This window comes from Vanrija pseudolonga, chromosome 1 (assembly GCF_020906515.1).
Source record: "Vanrija pseudolonga chromosome 1, complete sequence".
Lineage (NCBI taxonomy): Eukaryota > Fungi > Basidiomycota > Tremellomycetes > Trichosporonales > Trichosporonaceae > Vanrija > Vanrija pseudolonga.
In genome coordinates, this window is record NC_085849.1 from 3,820,887 (window position 1) to 3,839,071 (window position 18,185).

General features: G+C 62.4%; 8 protein-coding genes across 8 annotated transcripts; 4 read left to right on the plus strand and 4 right to left on the minus strand.

Moving 5' to 3' along the window:
• Nucleotides 1-184: 184 nt before the first annotated feature.
• On the minus strand, nt 185-1,404 carry LOC62_01G001416 (uncharacterized protein; the record flags this gene model as incomplete). The annotated part of the gene is made up of 3 exons (XM_062767906.1): nt 185-437; nt 485-1,157; nt 1,204-1,404. 3 exons carry the CDS (start codon nt 1,402-1,404, stop codon nt 253-255), a joined length of 1,059 nt encoding a protein of 352 aa, XP_062623890.1. The 3' UTR covers nt 185-252.
• Nucleotides 1,405-1,609: 205 nt separating this feature from the next.
• Nucleotides 1,610-4,910, plus strand: EFTUD2 (U5 small nuclear ribonucleoprotein component). Its single transcript, XM_062767907.1, has 4 exons — nt 1,610-1,766; nt 1,813-2,013; nt 2,052-2,250; nt 2,289-4,910. The coding sequence occupies exons 1-4, from the start codon at nt 1,745-1,747 to the stop codon at nt 4,846-4,848; spliced, it is 2,982 nt and encodes a 993-aa protein (XP_062623891.1). The 5' UTR covers nt 1,610-1,744; the 3' UTR covers nt 4,849-4,910.
• Nucleotides 4,911-5,043: 133 nt separating this feature from the next.
• Nucleotides 5,044-6,449, plus strand: LOC62_01G001418 (uncharacterized protein; the record flags this gene model as incomplete). The annotated part of the gene is made up of 5 exons (XM_062767908.1): nt 5,044-5,295; nt 5,344-5,451; nt 5,489-5,826; nt 5,863-6,055; nt 6,107-6,449. The coding sequence occupies 5 exons, from the start codon at nt 5,044-5,046 to the stop codon at nt 6,410-6,412; spliced, it is 1,197 nt and encodes a 398-aa protein (XP_062623892.1). The 3' UTR covers nt 6,413-6,449.
• Nucleotides 6,450-6,480: 31 nt separating this feature from the next.
• SSU72 (RNA polymerase II subunit A C-terminal domain phosphatase SSU72) lies at nt 6,481-7,662 on the minus strand (the record flags this gene model as incomplete). Its single annotated transcript, XM_062767909.1, has 4 exons — nt 6,481-6,582; nt 6,622-7,027; nt 7,064-7,095; nt 7,138-7,662. The coding sequence occupies 4 exons, from the start codon at nt 7,660-7,662 to the stop codon at nt 6,481-6,483; spliced, it is 1,065 nt and encodes a 354-aa protein (XP_062623893.1).
• A 349-nt stretch (nt 7,663-8,011) lies between these two features.
• On the plus strand, nt 8,012-12,703 carry Nup160 (Nuclear pore complex protein). The gene is made up of 4 exons (XM_062767910.1): nt 8,012-8,797; nt 8,836-11,356; nt 11,397-11,781; nt 11,818-12,703. The coding sequence occupies exons 1-4, from the start codon at nt 8,176-8,178 to the stop codon at nt 12,649-12,651; spliced, it is 4,362 nt and encodes a 1,453-aa protein (XP_062623894.1). The 5' UTR covers nt 8,012-8,175; the 3' UTR covers nt 12,652-12,703.
• Nucleotides 12,704-12,793: 90 nt separating this feature from the next.
• LOC62_01G001421 (uncharacterized protein) lies at nt 12,794-13,872 on the minus strand. The gene is made up of 2 exons (XM_062767911.1): nt 13,174-13,872; nt 12,794-13,100 (listed from the first exon to the last, which is right to left on the minus strand). The coding sequence occupies exons 1-2, from the start codon at nt 13,811-13,813 to the stop codon at nt 12,901-12,903; spliced, it is 840 nt and encodes a 279-aa protein (XP_062623895.1). The 5' UTR covers nt 13,814-13,872; the 3' UTR covers nt 12,794-12,900.
• A 365-nt stretch (nt 13,873-14,237) lies between these two features.
• Nucleotides 14,238-17,053, plus strand: maf1 (Repressor of RNA polymerase III transcription maf1). The gene is made up of 5 exons (XM_062767912.1): nt 14,238-14,815; nt 14,975-15,049; nt 15,100-15,261; nt 15,404-15,943; nt 15,987-17,053. Exons 1-5 carry the CDS (start codon nt 14,634-14,636, stop codon nt 16,654-16,656), a joined length of 1,629 nt encoding a protein of 542 aa, XP_062623896.1. The 5' UTR covers nt 14,238-14,633; the 3' UTR covers nt 16,657-17,053.
• slr1647 (UPF0014 membrane protein) lies at nt 16,806-18,008 on the minus strand (the record flags this gene model as incomplete). Its single annotated transcript, XM_062767913.1, has 4 exons — nt 16,806-17,113; nt 17,157-17,441; nt 17,505-17,610; nt 17,655-18,008. The coding sequence occupies 4 exons, from the start codon at nt 18,006-18,008 to the stop codon at nt 16,806-16,808; spliced, it is 1,053 nt and encodes a 350-aa protein (XP_062623897.1).
• Between the last annotated feature and the right edge of the window lie 177 nt (nt 18,009-18,185).

The following is an 18,185-nucleotide window of genomic DNA, read 5'->3' on the forward strand; positions in this document are numbered from 1 at the left end:
TACCACAAACCATACTGGCTGCCGGACTAGGTCACCTGGACTTAGTCACCTGGACACAAACGAGCCCAGACCTCCGGCCGCGCTGCCCGCCGTTTGCAGAACGTTCGCCGCTGAGCATTCGCCGCACCAACGCCACGCCACATGGCAACCCTTCGACCGCTAGACTTCACGGCTCTTCGCCCGGCTCCGGTAACCCATGCATCCATGCCATAACACTACTACTGCGTGATTGCCACAACTGAATGCCACCAACTACTTTGTGAGCTTGGCGACCACCTCGGCGGCCTCGGCGGCCCGGCGCTGGCTGACGCTCGGGTTGAGGCTCAGCATCCACGTCGCCGTCGCGGCCGCGTTCTTGACGCCACCAAACGCCTTGGGCTGCGGCGCGACGCGCGTGCTGTAGTCGCCCGCGCGGCGGAGCAGGTCGGCCTGGTAGGCTGGGGATGTCAGCTGTCATTCGCCTGTTCACATCAGCTGTACCCACCCTGCGCGGGCTTCATCCCAGTGGCCCAGAAGCTCGACGCGGGGTCGCGCGCGCCGGGGGGCACGCGGTCCAGCACGCTGCTCTTGCCGAAGAGGGCGACGGTCGTCGTCTCGCGCTTCACGATGGGCAGCTGGAAAGGCGCCGCCGGGGGCGACGGGGCCACGCTGCCGGCCTTGACGAACGGCTTGCGGTCACGACCGTCGCGACCGTTGCGACCGTCACGGCCGTCGCGCCTGGGACCGCGGTCGTTGCGCGCCGCCGGGCGGTCGCTGCGAGCCCGCGGTGCGCGGCGCTCAGTCTGCGCGAGCTCGGCGCCCTCAAAGAACTCGAGCGGGATCTCGTCCGCCGACGCGTGCTTCGGCCTGCGCGCCTCGGGTGCCCGGCCCTCGCGAGGGCGGTACGCTGGGGTGGTGCTATCGCGGGGCGCGCGGTCACCAGAGGCATTCTGCTCGCGCGGACGGCGGTCACCACCCGCGCGGCGCGGAGGACGGTCACCCTGCTCACGAGCCTGACGAGGAGGGCGGTCGCCCTGCGCACGAGGAGGGCGGTCTCCCTGCTGACGAGGAGGACGGTCGCCCTGCTCGCGACGCTGGCGAGGCGCGCCGTCTCCGCGGGGCCTGTCTCCCCGGGGCTGGCCACGAGGGCCCTCAGAGCCGGCCGAAGCGGTAGCACCCTGCAATGTCAGTCATGCTGCACCGACCGCACGCTGCGGTACCCACGCCGATGTTGCCGCGCGCCGACTGGGGCACGCTGAGCGACGGGAGCTTGCGCTCGCGCTTTTGTCCCGAGAAGCCGAGATCCGCGGCCGTCGCCTTGCCGGCCCGGGGCACGGCGCTGGGGGCCGCGGCCTCCTCGGCGACGAGGCGCGACGTGTGCAGTGCGCGGGCGAGCACTCGCAATGGCCGGGTCGCTGTTGCCATTTTGTGTGATGTGGTCGTGTGTTGAACTGTTCAGCAAGGAGGAAGACGGAGATGAAACGGCGCCGAGCAGCATACATCCGACATTCTTGGAGAAAATGAAAAGAAATACGAAAAATATTCCCATGTGGCTCCTGTGATGATGGGTCAGTTACCGACTTCTTTGATTGTTGCTGCTGCTGCTCGATACTACTTGTTGGCAGCTTGACATCTTCGCGTCGACATCACATCCGCCGCTCGTGGTGACCTCTAACCCCCTCCTAAAACCGTCCCCAGGCCAGGCGCATCGCCAGGAGACGACACTTTCCACCTTTCCCCTGCTCCCCCCACCACGACCCGCACCATGTCGACAGAGGACTACGATGGTTAGTCGCGGTCTTGTGTATGCCCGTTTCCATCTGACAATCGCAGAGTTCGGCAACTACATCGGCGGCGACCTCGACTCGGACGATGACTCGGACATTGACATCGAGCCGGCCGTCGCTGTGCCCGCAGCTCCCGGCCCCTCTGCGGGCGCGAGCTACGCGCCGCTCGAGGGCTTCGACGAGGACGAGGACGATGAGATGGAGGACGAGGACGCCGGCCTCGCCATGACGCTGCATAGCGTGGACGGTGAGATGGGAGATCGAGAGTAGTGCTGATGGTGGCAGGGACGGCGGGCAACCAGGTCGTGCTGCACGAGGACAAGAAGTACTACGCTACCGCAGCCGAGACTTACGGCGAGGACGTCGAGACCATGGTGCAGGAGGAGGACTTGCAACCCCTCTCCGAGCCCATCGTTGCGCCGATCAAGAAGAGGAGCTTCACCGTCCAGGAGAAGGACCTCCCAGTGACGCGCTTCGACCGCAAGTGAGTCGCACGGCTGTGGGCACATCCTGACGAGCCAGCTTCATGGTCGACCTCCTCCAGTACCCTGACCAGCTCCGCAACGTCATGGTCGCGGGACACTTGCACCACGGCAAGACGTCGCTCCTCGACATGCTCGTGTTTGAGACGCACCAGCTCACGTGGGACGCCGACAGGCCAACGCGGTATACCGACACGCACACGCTCTCGCGCTCGCGCGGCATCTCGATCAAGTCGGGCCCAATGTCGCTTGTGCTCTCCGACTCGGCTGGCAAGTCGCGTCTCGTCAACCTCATCGACACGCCCGGCCACCTCAACTTTGCTGACGAGGTCGCGTCCGCGGCGCGCCTGGTGGACGGTGTTGTGCTCGTTGTCGATGTCGTTGAGGGCGTCATGGCCGGCACCGAGGCCGTCATCAAGCACGCGATGCAGGAGAAGCTCAAGATTGTGCTTGTTGTCAACAAGATGGACCGTCTGATCCTCGAGCTCCGCCTTCCCCCAGCCGAGGCCTTCTTCAAGATCAAGCACACGATCGAGGAGGTCAACGCGGTCATTGCTGGCATCGACAACGCCGACGAGTTCCGCTTGTCACCTGAGCGCGGCAACGTTGCGTTCGCGTCTACGCAGATGGGCTGGTGCTTTACCCTCGACACGTTTGCCGCCATGTACGCCGATGCGTTTGGTGCCTTGGATGTCGGAGAGTTTGCCCAGCGCCTGTGGGGCAACATCTTCTTCGACGCCGAGAAGCGCAAGTTTACCCGCAACCCTGCCGATGTCGAGTCGAAGCGCTCGTTTGTTCACTTCATCCTCGAGCCCCTGTACAAGCTCTACAGCCAGGTCCTTAGCGCCGACTCGGAGACGCTCAAGAAGACGCTCGCCGACTTGCACATCACCCTCAGGCCCGCCGTCTACAAGATGGACGTGCGGCCGCTGCTCAAGGTTGTGCTTGAGGCGTTCTTCGGTCCCTCCACCGGTCTTATCGACATGATCGCCAGCAAGCTCCCATCGCCAGTGGAGAATGCCCGCTCCAAGATTGAGCACACCTTCACTGGTCCCTTGGATACGCCCCTCGCCGAGTCCCTCATCAAGGCCGACCCCAAGGGCCCTACCGTTGTTCAGGTCACCAAGCTGTTCCACACATCTGATGCCCAGGAGTTCCGGGCATTCGGCCGCGTCATGAGCGGTACGATCCAGAAGGGACAGCCGGTGTACGTGCTTGGTGAGGGATACTCGCTCGAGGATGAGGAGGACATGGTTCCTGCTATTGTCGACGGCGTCATGATCGACGAGTCGCGGTATACTGTCGACATTGACACGGCGTACCCCGGAAACCTCGTTTTGCTTTCTGGTGTCGACGCGTCGATCAACAAGACGGCCACCATCTACGCCCGCGGCATCGATGACGACATGTACATCTTCCGCCCAATCAAGCACATTACGCAGTCCGTGCTCAAGGTGGCTGTCGAGCCCATCGTCCCCTCGGAGCTGCCAAAAATGCTCGACGGCCTGCGCAAGGTCAACAAGTCTTATCCTCTGGTCACGACAAAGGTCGAGGAGTCTGGAGAGCACGTCATCCTCGGCACTGGCGAAATCTACCTCGACTCGGTGCTGCACGACTTGCGAAGACTGTTCTCGGAGATTGAGATCAAGGTGTCTGATCCTGTCACAAAGTTCTGTGAGACGGTCATTGAGACATCAGCACTCAAGTGCACGGCCAACTCGCAGAACAGGAAGAACAAGTTGACAATGATTGCCGAGCCGCTCGAGAACGGTATCGCCAACGACATCGAGTCGGGCAAGGTGACGATGAAGATGACCAACAAGGAGCGCGGCAAGTTCTTTGAGCAGAACTATGGCTGGGACTTGCTGGCATCACGAAACATTTGGGCGTTTGGACCGGACGACAACGGCCCCAACGTGTTGGTCAACGACACGCTGCCATCAGAGGTCGACACCAAGGCGTTGACAACGATCCGTGAGAGCGTCAAGCAGGGCTTCAAGTGGGGTACGCGTGAAGGACCATTGTGCGAGGAGCCGATCCGCGGCGTCAAGTTCCGTTTGCTGGACGCGACGATTGCCGACTCTGCAAACCGCGGTGGAGGCCAGGTCATCCCCGCGGCCCGCCGAGTGTGCTACTCGTCCTTCCTCCTCGCCTCGCCCCGTCTCCTCGAGCCGGTCTACTATGTCGAGGTTCAGGCGCCCGCCGATTGCGTGGCAGCAGTGTACACTGTGCTCTCAAGGCGGCGTGGTCACGTCACGAAGGATATCCCCAAGCCCGGCTCTCCGCTGTACACGGTCAAGGCGTTCATCCCCGTGCTCGACGCCAACGGCTTCGAGACGGACCTGCGAACAGCGACCATGGGCCAGGCGTTCCCGCTCATGACGTTTGACCACTGGCAGGTGGTCCCCGGCGACCCCACCGACACGAGCATCCAGCTGCAGCCGCTCGAGCCGGCGCAAGGACAGGCCCTGGCACGCGACCTGGTGCTCAAGACGCGCCGACGCAAGGGCCTGAGCGACAGCATCAGCCCGGCAAAGTACCTCGACGACGACATGATCATTGCGATGAACGCGAGCGGGCTGGGCGATCTGTTGCAATAGGGAGGGGGAGGGAGCGAGGAGTGCAGTGTAGTAGACTTGATGCAGCAGCATAGACTGTGTAAGGAGGGTCGGTCGTTGCTTTTGTTGTTGTTGTTGCCGGGTTCAAATCTGAAATGACGGTAGCCAAGGGGAAGGGGAATGGTCATCTGGTGCATCTCAGTCTAGTCATCTCCTCCCACATCACCCACCACGACGATGCCGCCCAAGTCGACCGCGGTCGCAGACGACGCCGACGCGGCGCTCCCACTGCAAGAATGGCTCAAGCTGCTCCAGTCGCACGGCGTGCCGATGCGCACGGCCATGGTGCTCGCGTCAAAGGTGTACAAGACGCACGGGAGCAAGGGCAAGCTCGCCAAGCTGGGCGACAAGGAGCTGGCCGCCGCCGTGCCGGACAAGGACCAGCGCAAAGTTGTGTTTGGCGCACTGAATGGCATCGGGAGCGGGAAGGTGGGTCGCTACTTACTGGGTCCGCAGGCTCGCTGACCCCCTCGCCAGGCGCACACGCCAAAGCGCAAGCGCGACGACGACCTCCTGCGCGGGCTCGACCCGGTGCCGGTGCCGGTCCCCGCGTCGTTCGACTTCCACGAGATCCTCGACCCGGAGGTGGGTGGGATCTCTTTGCATTCGCTCACCCGCCCAGCGCCTGCTAGACGTAAGCGTGACGGTCAACCGCGCGCCCATCAAGACGGCGTGGGCGTACGCCGTCGCCCGGCGGCGCGGCTTCGACGCGCAGGAGGCGCTGTCGATCGCCCACGTCTACGTGCACATCAGCAGCCTGAAGCATGCCTTGGTGCTGGGCAACGTGCTCAACGCGGCCGAGACGCGCGAGGCGGAAGAAGAGATCCGCGAGCTGCCCGGCGAGGAGAACTACCGCCGCCCAGACGACCGCGAGGCGTGGCGCAAGCGCCGGCGCGGGGAGGCCGAGCCCGCCGTCAGCGTGAGCTCGGGCCAGCCGTGGGTCGGCATCATGCGCGCCAAGTGGGTCGTGTGGAAGTGTGAGCTCGCTGACGCCAGAATCCCCGTCATCGAGCGGCCCGACGGCACGTGGCGCGCGATCCAGAAGGGCGTGTCGGTCGAGCCGAGCGTCGCGTACCTGTACATCACGCGCGCGCTCAAGGACCACACGGGGGCCGTGCTCGGCGCGATGCAGCTCGTCGCGGAGAGCTATGAGCCTGACGAGCTGGATGTGGTCGCGCTGCATCTCTACGTGCGTGGCTTTGTTGGCGCTGAGGCGAGGCGAGCTGACGCGACGCGACAGAACGAGTTCAAGCCCGACGTCGTCGAGTGGGGGCAGAGGGGCAGCGTTAGTGTCGCTAGTATCCTCGAGCAGGTCAAGGGGCCTGTGGAGGTGGGTGAAGTGGGCGAAGAAGGCAAGAAGGCCGAGGTCGACGCCCCTGCGGTCCAGCACGAGCCAGCCCCCGAGGACAGCCCCCTGTCCGCTGCGCCTGATTCCCCGCCGCCCAAGACCGCCCCGCCCGCCGCTGTGGCCGTCGACACATCGCTCGAAGAGTACGACGAAGACGGATTCGATGATGCTGCGCTCCTGGCTCTCCCTCTCCCATAGGACAATACCTCATCCCCCAAACACCCTGTAGCACCACACTCGTACACTACTACATGCACTGTATCTACCTAGAAGAACGCAACCGTGTGCAGGAGCACGTGCGGGTGCTTCTCCGCATGCTGGACGAGGATGTCGTCAATCTCAGCATCGAGGTCGCGTGCCTTCTCGATCTGCGAAGGGTTAGCGTGGCACCCAACGTTCCAACCCACCCGCTGCGACAGCTCGAGGATCGACCGGCCCGCAATCGCCGCCTCCTCGGCATTGTCCTTGATCTCAACGTTGATGACGTGGATAGGACGGTTATACTCGCCTCCGCGCGCCAGCAGGTCCTCGCACACGGCGTCGTAGCACCGTTCCTCGCACGTAATCACGACGTCGGCGAGGATGACCCGCTCCTCCTGCCACTTCTGCGGCGCGAGCTTGACCTTGCGGTTCCGGTCCAGCATCGTCAGCAGCCCGTTGGCAGCGTACAGCCGCGCGTCCTTCGACTCGAGGTCACGGTACATTGCGTCGTATGGCGTGCCGAACCTGTACACGTTTGGCTTGTCGATCGACGGGCCGGGCAGGCGCACGGCAGAGCCAGTGCCGGCGGATACGACACGGAGGCCGGCCTCGCTGCGGGGTTAGTCCGGTACTGGGAAGCAAACCCACTTCAACACCTTGTGTGCCTCCATTGAACGGTTCTGGAGAGGGTTAGCGATGGTTCACAATTCAACCCAACTCACGTTGTTACTCGCGCACACCACACAGAACAGCGGCCGTTGCCGCACACCCGACACGGCCTCGGCCTCCTCCGCCGCCGTTCCGTTCGTTCGTGCCACCTCAGTCGTCGGAGGAGGGAGGGGCGGGGTCGGGCGGTGCTGGGGTGGGGGCGGGGTCGGCGTCGCCGCGTCTATTGGTGCGCGTGCGCGCGTGCGTGGGTCCTCTGGCCGCCGGCGGGGATCAGACGGAGGCGGCGCGCCGCCAGAGACGTTGCGTCCTCGGTAGTCGTTCGCTGGCGGGTAGCCCTGCTGCTGCTGTTGCTGTTGCTGCTGTGGGGGTGGTGGCCTTCCATACCGCGGGTCCTGGGGCGGCTGGCTTCCATACGGAGGGTACGACTGCTGCGACGACGGACCGGGGTTGGGCGGCCGTCCGTACCCCTGTCCTGCTGGGGGCGCGCCGTATGCATTCTGAGGTGGTGGTGTGTTGTTGTTATAGCCTCCTCCTCCTCCTTGCCTGTTCAGACGCGGGTCGCGCCGCCTGGGGTCCATGATGACTGGGGCGGGTGTCAGTGGAGGAAGGTCGAGGAAGGGTTTGGCGAGCAGCTTGTCACTGCTGCGCTTGGCACTCACGGCTGTCGATGAGCTCCTACAATGCCTACGTCTGCGTCTTGCTGTTGCTGTCGATGCTTGATGCCAACTAGCCTCGTGTTGATGTCGGTCGGCTGAGCGATGCAGAAAGAACAATACGCGACTGAAATGTCCTCTGCCCAACGAAGTCTCTGTCTTTGGCGTCACTGGGCGGCACAATCTCGACGGAATCAAATTGTCAACCACCCAACAAGCTTCAGTGACAATGAAAGTCAAAACCTGGACAACAACTCAGACCTCCATCAACCCGCTCGCTCGCTCGCTCACACACACTCTCTCTCCCCTACTCAACCCTCTTCTCTTGCAACCCGCACTCAAAGGGCGTGTCCTGGGAAATCGATACGCCGACAAGAGTGCAGCGAGCGCGTGCATCCCACCCACGCCAAAAGCGGTCCTCCCGCCCGCGCCGACACAATGTCGATCTACACCCCCTTCCAGCTCGCCCACGCCAGTCTCCCGGCCCCACTCACGACCACATCTGGGGTTGCGGCGGAGATCGCTGTGCCGACGCAGCGCCCGTTCCCTCCGGAAGGAGATAACGAGATCTTCAACTCGCCGTTGAATGCCGACCATGCGGCCTCGGCGTCGTTCGAGCCACGGACAGCAACCCTCGCGAGGGCACTGGACAACGAGTACACCCTCGAGCTGCGGTCCTTGTCGCCCGTCATCAACCAGTCTCGCTCGTCGGCCAACCCGCACATCCTTAGAATCTTACTCCCCGACCCGCTCCGCCCTCTCACGGATGGCTGTATCGTCCCCGACGTCCCCAATCGTCGCCTCACCATCATCGCCCTCACCTACACCAACGTCATCTTCCGCTTTACTTTCCCTCTGACGGCGTTCATCGACAAGGGCGACCGCGTGTCATTCATCACCAACGACGCCGAGTGGGTCGAGGAGTTTGAGGTCGACAGCGACTTGATCAGCAGCGCCGGCGGCATCGGCTCATGGGCCGTGACCAACGCCAACACTGTCATTCTCGGATGCGGGGACGGCGGTATCATCAAGGTCGAGCGTGATAATCGGTCGACACTGGGTGAGTGAAAGTGGTTGCTATGATGGCTGACACTGCAGAAAACCCCATTTGGTCCGAGTCTCATCACAAGGGCCACAGCCGTTGGGGCTTCTTTGGCCGTTCCACCGACGAGACGGTGACTTCCATTGCCGAGTTCGAGTCTGCTGCAGACGACAACCTCCCGGTCTTCTACACCTTCTCCCGCGACTGGAAGTTGAGAACATGGTCGCTGGCCACTGCACAGAGCCTCAAGTCGATTGACGTCCGCCCAACTACCGAATCTGGGTCCCAGCTCACGACTGGCAACCCTGGGCCAGTAACCACAGCCGACACAACGTCGTCGCTCATCCGTGTCATCGCACACCCCAACCCGTCGTCAAAGTACTCGCACATCGTCGTTGTGTTTGTGCCTACGCCCTACAACCCCTCGTCCCCAGGCACATTTGTCTTCTACCGCGCCTCGAACACTTCCCACCATGCCAACGACCTCGAGTACGCAGGCGAGCGTTCTGGTGCCCCATGGTCAGCGGGCAGCCAGCTCCGCGGCTTCGAGGTGCAGCCTCCCACTCGCACGGATGGCATTGATGGCTGGCGTCTGTGGGCCGTGTGGGACACCAAGGGCAGCCTCTCGGCCGACTCGGTGCCGGTGAACGACATTCTCCAGTTCTCCACCTACATCAGCCCTCCGGTCAAGCCACGAATGGTGCTCGAGTGGCAGCGCGTCGACCATGCCGACAGCGTCGAAGCGTTCGACGCGGCCTACTTCGACAACCTATTGAGCCTGAGCCCACCTGACCCCACCAACCCTCACGACAACTCGGATATTTCCGAAACATTTGTCCAGCACTTGCTCTACCCCGGCCGCTTTTCTCAGTTAACATTGACGACCGCACTGGACAACTATATCGATGGCCTCCCCCTCACCACTCGGGAGAATCTGAAATCCAGAGCGTTCCCGACGTTGTCACAAAAGTTCATTGCGGCAGTCGGGTCAGACCTCAAGATGGAGACGAGCCCTCAGACCGGAGCGCCAGTGGTGGACGCCTACCGCAAGGCGCTCAAGCTCCAGTGGCTTGGAATTTGGGCGCGTGTGCGGGGTCTCGACAAGCAGGCTCGCTGGCCTGTTGCTACCGCCTCTCTGAATGGTCAGCTCCTTATCCTCGACCGCGAGGGTGGCTCTGTGCCCGTCCAAGAAGACTCGTCTGGCGTCCTTGTCCACTTGAGCAAGAACGGCAAGCAGGCTTCCGAGTTCCAAGCCCTTCCCGAGGGTTCGCTCCTGGCATTCTACCCTTCTCTCGCACCACCCCAGTCTCGCCGATCTCTGACTGCCCTGGCCATCGCTGGCCAGCGCATTGCGGCAGCTCTGGAGAGGACCGATGATCTCGACGAGGCGGGTACGGCTTTGGATGCCTTCACCACGACTGCGAGGAACGACCTCGCTGCCGCGCCAACCGTTCCCGTCGAGGATATTGCCGGCGGATGGTGGGAGAATGGGGTGGAGCCATTCCTGAACGACAATGTTCGTTCCGAGATCAAGGTTGCCCTTGACGAGATCTCGTCCTTGCCACGCACGCTTCTGGAGGCGCTTGACGTTCTCGCAGCGGTGCCACCAGTCACAGCAGAGGAGAAGATTGCCGACGACTGGTCATTCTCGGGCTTTGGCAACGCACTGTTGTCTTCCACGATCTCCAATCTGGTGGCCGCACGCTACACTTTGGCTCTCAACGTCCTCCTTGTCTCGCTCTACTACCTCGCAAACTCGTCGTCTGACGAAGACGACGAGCTCCTCCAGGTTCTCACTCGCGCTCAGGTGACTTTCCAGCGTTACAGTGTGCTGCACTGGCTGGCTGAGCAGACTGGGGAGGATGCTGCGGAACACAGGGTCAGGCGCAAGCGCACTGGTGCGAGAGATGATGTCCACGCCAAGTTTGCCGGTCTCAATGTTCGCGATGGTGGTGACGAGGGGTCCGATGCCGACGGTTACGACCTGGCGTACTCGCTCATTCACTCTCTCCTGTCCAGAACCCTCCCTCAAGCTGTCCCTGTCGACACTGCCGCCTCTCTCTTTGATGCGTCCAATGCTTTCCTGTCCAACCTCAACATTCTTGGCGAAGACCAAGTTGATATTGAGCCTCGCGACGACGACGTCAAGTTGAGTGCCGCGGTTCTCGCCGACGGACACGCCACCACAGCTCGTGACCTCATCGACCAATACCCTCCCTCTTCTGGGCAGGCCTACGTTCGCGGCAAGGCCCTCCTCGACATCGGTAGCGCCGAGGAAGGCGTCCATGAGCTCCAGTTGGCTGCTGCAGGCTGCCACGATGGCTCGCTCGCTCCCGTGCTGCCCTCGGCCGTGGGTAGCAACGGCCTCGGCGCCTACTACCGCCACGTGATGGGCGTTGTGGACGAGTATGGTCTGCAAGCAGCTGTTGCTGCGTTTGGAGAGCGTGCTCTTGAGGTCGCGCCTCCCAAAGAGGAGTCGACGCGTGACATCTGGACCCGCGTATTCCTCGCATACCTTACTCTGGGCCAGTACGAGGACGCATACTCAACATTGACGGCCGCGCCCTTCCCCGAAATGTAAGTGATGCGTAAGGTGTTTGTTTCTGACTCGTCAAAGCAAGACGGACCTCGTCTCTCAGCTCATTTCGACAATGTGCGAGGCCAACGAGGTTGGACGATTGAACAAGCTTGGGTTTATTGGTTTCCAGCAACAGGTGGAGGACCGCCTCAACTACAAGGCTCGCAACTCGGACCCCCTGCGCTTCCCCAACTACTACAAGGTGCTCTACTCATGGCACATCTCGCGTGGCGACTACCGCAGCGCCGGAGAAATCATGTACGCTCAGGGACGACGCTTTGCCGAGGCCAGCAGCTCCAAGCTGCAGGCGTTTGAGGTGTCGGCGATGCGTGCGAGAAGTTACCTCACTGCAATCAACGCACTGTCGCTGGTGGACAAGCGCAACGCCTGGATTTCTGTCACCGCGTCGCCCGAGTCTGTTAGGGTGAGTGAAGCTGGACTGGCAGGTCTGACATTGCAGTCTCAGAAGCGCCGCAAGGTCACGTCGTACATCCCAGAGGACGAGTTTTCCGTGGACAACAAGGCGGTCAACATCATTACTCTGGCTGATATCCAAGCCGAGTACACTGCTGTGCTTTCGCAGCTTCGCCTCTCGTCGTACATCCCCGACCTACACGAGCACGGCGTGTCGTTGACGCCAGAGGAGATTGTTGGCTTCTTCACTCAGCGCAGCCTGTTTGACCTCGCGCTGTCATCTGCAGCGGACATGGGTGTCGACATGACCGACGTCTTCCAGACCCTTGCGACCCGGTGCGTCGAGTTGGCCCGGGTGCCGTCCATGGCTGCCGACAACCCAGCCGCGGCGTTCCTCTCTACGTCTCCTGTCACTGCCCGGCTCCGGGGACCTCCTTCGGCCCTGGCTCTCAGATATCTGGAGGTGGCTTTGGATCGCCGTGACGGCCCATCAACGCGGTACAAGTACCGCGACACTGTGACGAACACGTTCTTCGAGCTCAACGAGGACGCCCGGTCCGGCTGGCAGATGCCTGTCTGGCTGGTGGAGCACGAGCTGAAGCGGGATGCCGAGGGCTGGATCTCGCGGGCTGTCGACAAGGGCTGGGTCAAGGAGGCGGTCGAGTGGACCGCCGAGGTGCTCCGCCGGGCTCAGCCACCAGACCTTTTGCCTGCTGGCAAGGAGTTTGCAGCGGACATTCCCTACAACCTTGTTGACCGGGTGCTCGCGGCTGCGGGCCAGGGAGAGGAGAAGAATGACGCCGCGCTGCAGGCTGCGGCCAAGGCGCTGCGTGGGGTTGTTGACCGGCGCGTGACGGGCCTGAAGGGCCTGAGGCAGTAGGGCAGTAGATTTTAGCATAACGAGTCGCATAGTATTCTGCATGTCATTGAGGTAGAGAGTGGTTTGGTGCAGGACGCGCTCGAGTCGAGTGTCCCTGGAAATGTAACCTGAGACTAGTGGAATGGGCACGTCGACTCGGTTTCTAGTCGTGAGCCATGCATATGATACAGTGTAATGGATGAATATATGAAGTGGTTCTGGGCGTCGCCACCCAGTATGCGTCTGATCCTTGCCGCCCAGCACGGCTGCCTACCGCCACCCCCCGTTCTCGAGCTGCACCTCGCGCTGGGCAGCCTCGACGCTGATGCGCTCGCCGGCGCGCGTGCCGACCCAAGCCCTGCCGAGTACGCGGACGGGGTGTGCTGCTTCGCGGGGCTCGAAGCGCCACGCCGTGGTCTCCAAGTGGTGGTCCAGGACGGCCTGGAACTGCTCCAGCGGGAGGTCGGCAGCTGGGCGGGGGTGTTAGCAACCAACTCATCGTCCGCGGCGTGGCCTCGCGACCGCCCACCCAACATTACTCACCATCACGCTCGCGGCCCACGGCCGGCCCCCACCTCAGCGCGCGCGCCTCCACCTCGCTCATCTCGAGCACACCAGCCAGCTCATCCAGCCGCTCAGCCCACGCCTCGGGGTCGTCGTCGGGGTCGTAGGCGGCGCTCGAGCCGTCGCTCTCGCCGTACGTCGTCTCGTGCTCGGGCACCTCGGTGCCGTCGACCTCGATGCCCTCGGGGTCGTCCTCGAACGAGCCGTACGACTCGTCGGGGTACCCGCCGGCGAACGACGGCTCCTCGGCGAAGCTCGCGTCGGGGAAGCTCTCGTCTGGGTCGTCGACGTCCGCAGCGTCTGGGTTGGCAGTGGTGAAGAGCGGGCCGGCGCGGCCACGCGGCACGGGGGTGCTGTTGCGCGCGTACATCTCCGCACTGTCGTCCTCGTCAAACTCGAGGCTGTCGTCCCCGCCGCCGCCACCGCCGACATTGAACCCGTGTGGCCGGTAGGTCGGGTCGGCAGGCGGGAGGCCGTACTGCCTTCGTGCGGCGGCGTGGGCGTGCGCGCGTTCCCGTTCTGCGCGGGCGCCGGCGAGCGAGCGCGAGTGGCCTGGTGGTGACCGCAGGTCGCCGCCGCTGGACGAGGCGAAGAACGAGTCGTCGCCCGAGTGCGACATTGTGTGTGTGGTGTGGTTGTCAGAGTGTCGTGATGGCGATGGTTGCGTTTTGTTTGTGTGAGGGGGAGTTGGTGGAGGTCGCCGCGAATTCCGTCTACCCATCAAACTGACGGCCAGGTGGCGCATTACAAAATGCCTACTAATATCACTTCTAATAGATCTGGTGGGTTACCGATGCTATTTCCATAAGAGGCAATAAATTTGATCCCGTTGTTTATTTTACTGCGGTGTATAGGCGGCGGTGTCGGGTGGAAAGGGGCCAGTGGTGCTATCCTTGGCGGCAATGCTCGGGTGTGTGGTGGTACCCCACCAATCTCCAATCCCATCACCCGCGTCGCCGCCGCCGCCGCCGCCGCCGCTATCGACCACCTTGCTTGTCTGCGTCCCACTTCCTCCTCCTTCCTCTTTCTCTCTCCCTCCCCCTCCCCCTCCCTCCCTCCTACACCCACAATGATTATCCGGATAGCAGTCTAATCGGCTCCTTCTAAAGCAAGCATATCATCATCATCATCAAGACCCCCGACATTGCCACCAACACCCCCGCAGCGCGACGCGACCCAAGCCAACCTGGTGCACGTTCTTATCACTGCCACCAACAACGCTCCAAGCTCCACAACACTATAACGCAGTCAAAGCGCCCAGCACACTGATCAACCCCCCTACTTGCCATCGCACACTCTCCCAGTAACACACACACATCACATACACCCCCCATCGCCATAGTCATCGCCGAAGCGCCGACGCCGTCAACCCACGTAATCCAGCGTCACACAGCATTCATCGCCCCGCCCCGCCCCGCCCCCTACCCACACCCACCACGATGAAGTACCTCGACTATCCCATTCTCACGCAGCTCTCGGGCGTGCTCTCGGCCAACCCGTCGCCCGAAGCCCGCATCAACGTGCGTGTCGAGGCCTACTCTATCAAGCAAGTCGCAAAGGAGCGCAAAATGTTCAAGGAGATGGAGGAAGCCTATGTCAGCGGCCAGGAAGAGATGGAAGAGTGAGTATGGCGTGAGCTGCGGTTGCGTCAATGGCCACCCCCGCACGGGCCGCCGCGCAGGAGGCTCGGCGCGCGCATCTTGCCGGGCTCGGCCCCGCTCGGGCCACACACGGACCCCAGTCGACGTTATCAGTGATGGACTTGCTGACGAAGCCACAGGATGTCCTTTTCGCCTGAGATGAAGGAGGCCGGCCTCTCATCATGCTTTGGCCGTCTCGACGTCAAGGAATCTCGGTGCGTATCCCTCTTGAACGACATGGAAAGCAAGCCCTTACAGCCAATAGCAAGGTCCACTTCCTCCTAGTGTCAACCCTCAACACTGCGTTCCCCGAGTATGACTTCTCGGCGCTCAGACCCGACCACTTTATGCGCGAGATTTCTGCTGCTCAAGCCCTCTCGCACCTCTCGTCCAACCTTCTCGCCATTCAAGGTGTCGACTTGTCACCGTGAGTAGTGATGGCGCTATCCGCGGCGCTCGCCGCGGAGCCCCCGCCGTAGAACACCCCTGACAGATATGTTCCTCGATGCCGACTTGCTCGCACCGCCTTTCGCACCATCCCCTTTCGCACCCATCAACGCCATCAACAGGTTATCTGGCGTTCAGCCCGGATCACTGCCAAACAATGCGGCGGGATCGTCGCCCACAGTTGCGGCTCAGGGCCTCTCATCGCCCCACACTGGATCACCGCCGACGTCCCCCGATGTCGGCAACCCAAGCCTGTACCGCATTCTCAACGAAGTGGTTCCATTATCCGAGTGCGAGGCCTACTCGTGGGTCCCCGAGCCTGAGTATGACCCGCATGTCGACCCCGAGGAGAACGAGGAGGCGACCGAATACGAGGAGTCTGACAATGAGGACAACTCGATGGACCAGGACGACGTCGGCATGGACATTGACATTGATGGCGGCGGTGCGTACGTCAGCTGGGGCCAAGCAGGAATGGAGATTGAGCTCGATGATCCTCCCACCGCGCCCCTGAGCCGTCGCAGGCGCTCGCTTGGAAGCGTGGATGAGCTCGACGACATGAGCATGCCGAGCCCACGGTCCTCGCTCAAGGGCATTGATGAGTGGACCCCGAAGAAGGTTGGCGGACTGCTGTGGTCTGCAAACTACTTCTTCTACAGCAAGTGAGTGCATCGGTGCCAAGGGACTTTGTCCTAACGGAAATAGACGCCAGAAGCGTGTGTTGTTCATCACGACATGGTGCCGCAAGCGGCCTTCGCACGAGCGTGAGCCTACCGACTTCCACGAGTCGGGTAGCATGCCGCTGCCCATCTCGTCGTCATGGACGCCCCCTGTGTCCAGCCTGCAGGGCTTCTCGCCTCTCGCTAGCAAGTCTTCTCGCCCACCGCGGGTGAATCACCACAACCTGAGCAACGCACGGCCCAACCACAGGAGATCCAAGCTAGCCAAGCTCAGTACAGGCAAGAGCCTCACGTCGGCCACAATCCCGATAAGAGGGTTACCCACACCCGTGTCGCCTGCCACGCCGTCGCGCCTTGCCGCGTCGGCCCCAAGCACCATTACTACACCCATCATCTCCCCGCCATCCATGTCGAGGTTTGGTGGGCCGGGGATCAAACCCCGCCAAACGGCCGCGCGTATGCTCGTCAATGCTGCTGCCACGACGCGGCCGTCACCCATCTTGCCGGTTACCACCACCAACAGTGGCATTGGTGCCAGCAGGCCCAAGGCGAGCGAGCCCGACAGCCGCGTGCGCAAGGAGCGCAGCGGCAGCCTCACACCTGGCCCTGGCTCTGCCCTCGGCGGCATTGTCGAGTCTATCGTCGGCTCTAGCGTCGTCACTGACGCTGCCAAGGGCAAGCGTGTCAAGGTGTAGCCCAGTTTTATTGTTCCGAAGTGGTGTGTGTCCGCGTACGTGAGATGTGTCTGCAATGTGTCCATCGTGTAAGATATGTAGAGAGTTGCTATGACACACGTGAATATGCGGGGAGGGGGGAGCAAGTCTCGTTTTCTCGCCGATGGCACCTAGTTGCAGATGTTGGGCGGGATGGGGGTATGCGGGCGAGTGCCATTGCCGCCCTGCTGGCCGCTGAGCAAGCCCTGCCTCTCCTCCTCGGTGCCCGACTCGCGCTTGCCAAAGCACAAGAGGCGGCGGAACCCGCGCTCGATCGCCTCGACGGCGCGGTCCTTGGCTCTGTAGAGGGCGGGCTTGCGCGAGTCGAGTCTGTCCGAGCGGACACGCTGCTTACCGTCGACGAGAGTCGTGAGGGCGAAGAACTCGGCGACAAGGACGCACAGCGCCGAGGACGCCGAAATCATGAACATGATGATCACTGGGGAAGGGTTAGTCCGCTGCGCCTAGCCGGCCCAACTCACTCTGCAGCCTAGCGGCCTGCTCGACGCTCTTTCCGCCGACAATAGCACCCGTCATCATGCCGGGGATGGAAATCAGCCCGATGATGCTCATCTGGTTAATAGTCGGGAGGAGGGCGAGCGTCAGCGCCTCGGTCGCGATGGGCTTGACGGCCTCGAAGCGGCTGGCGCCCATGGCGAGGTACGTCTCGACCTTGTCCTTGTTGTCTGAGAACTCCTTGTTGATCGTGTTGATCGCGACTCCGATCGCGCTGATCGCGTTGCCGAGCAGCATGCCGAGGATGGGGACTGGGGTGGGGTGGGGGGTGAGCGAGAGGCTGCGAGGTGTGGGCGGGCGACGACACGACTCACTGTACTGGTCTGGCTGCCAGAAGGGGCGCTGCGCCATGGCAAACTCTGAGCCGAGGATCGAGATGGGGATGGTGCCGCACAGCATCGAGAGTAGGATGAAGGGGAACTGTTGCGTGAGCGGGACATGCTGCGCTATCAAGGTCAACTTACCATGTTGGTGAACCGCTTCTTCGCCTTGTTGAACACGGCCTCGATCGCGCCGAGCACGTTGAGCAGCAGGGCAATCCCCGCCACGGCCCAAATGTTGTGGCTTGCAAACACGCGGCCCAGCACCAAACCCATCGCGCTGAGCTGGATGATGCACCGCAGCGCCGAGATGACGAGCGAGCGGCCGATACCGAGCCCCAGGATGCCCGAGAGCAGCGCATCAAACACGATGAACAGGAGGCCGATGCCGACGTTGACCCAGGTCAGGTAGGGGCCTGTGCCGCCCGGCGGGGGCGGGGTCTGGCCTGGCGCCGTGCCGTTCATGTAGGATGCCATGTAGTCGAATTGCAGCGACATGGTGGTGGTGGGATGTGCAGTTGTCAAGAGTTTGTTGGAGTCGAGCGAGTCAACTGTTCGTCGTTGGAGTGACCAAATTAGACGAAGGCAGTTGCTGCGAACTGTTCGTTGCGTCATTTCTGCCACCAACGGTTGGACGGCGGGGGGCATCAGCCGTGCCTGAAACACTGCCAGGCT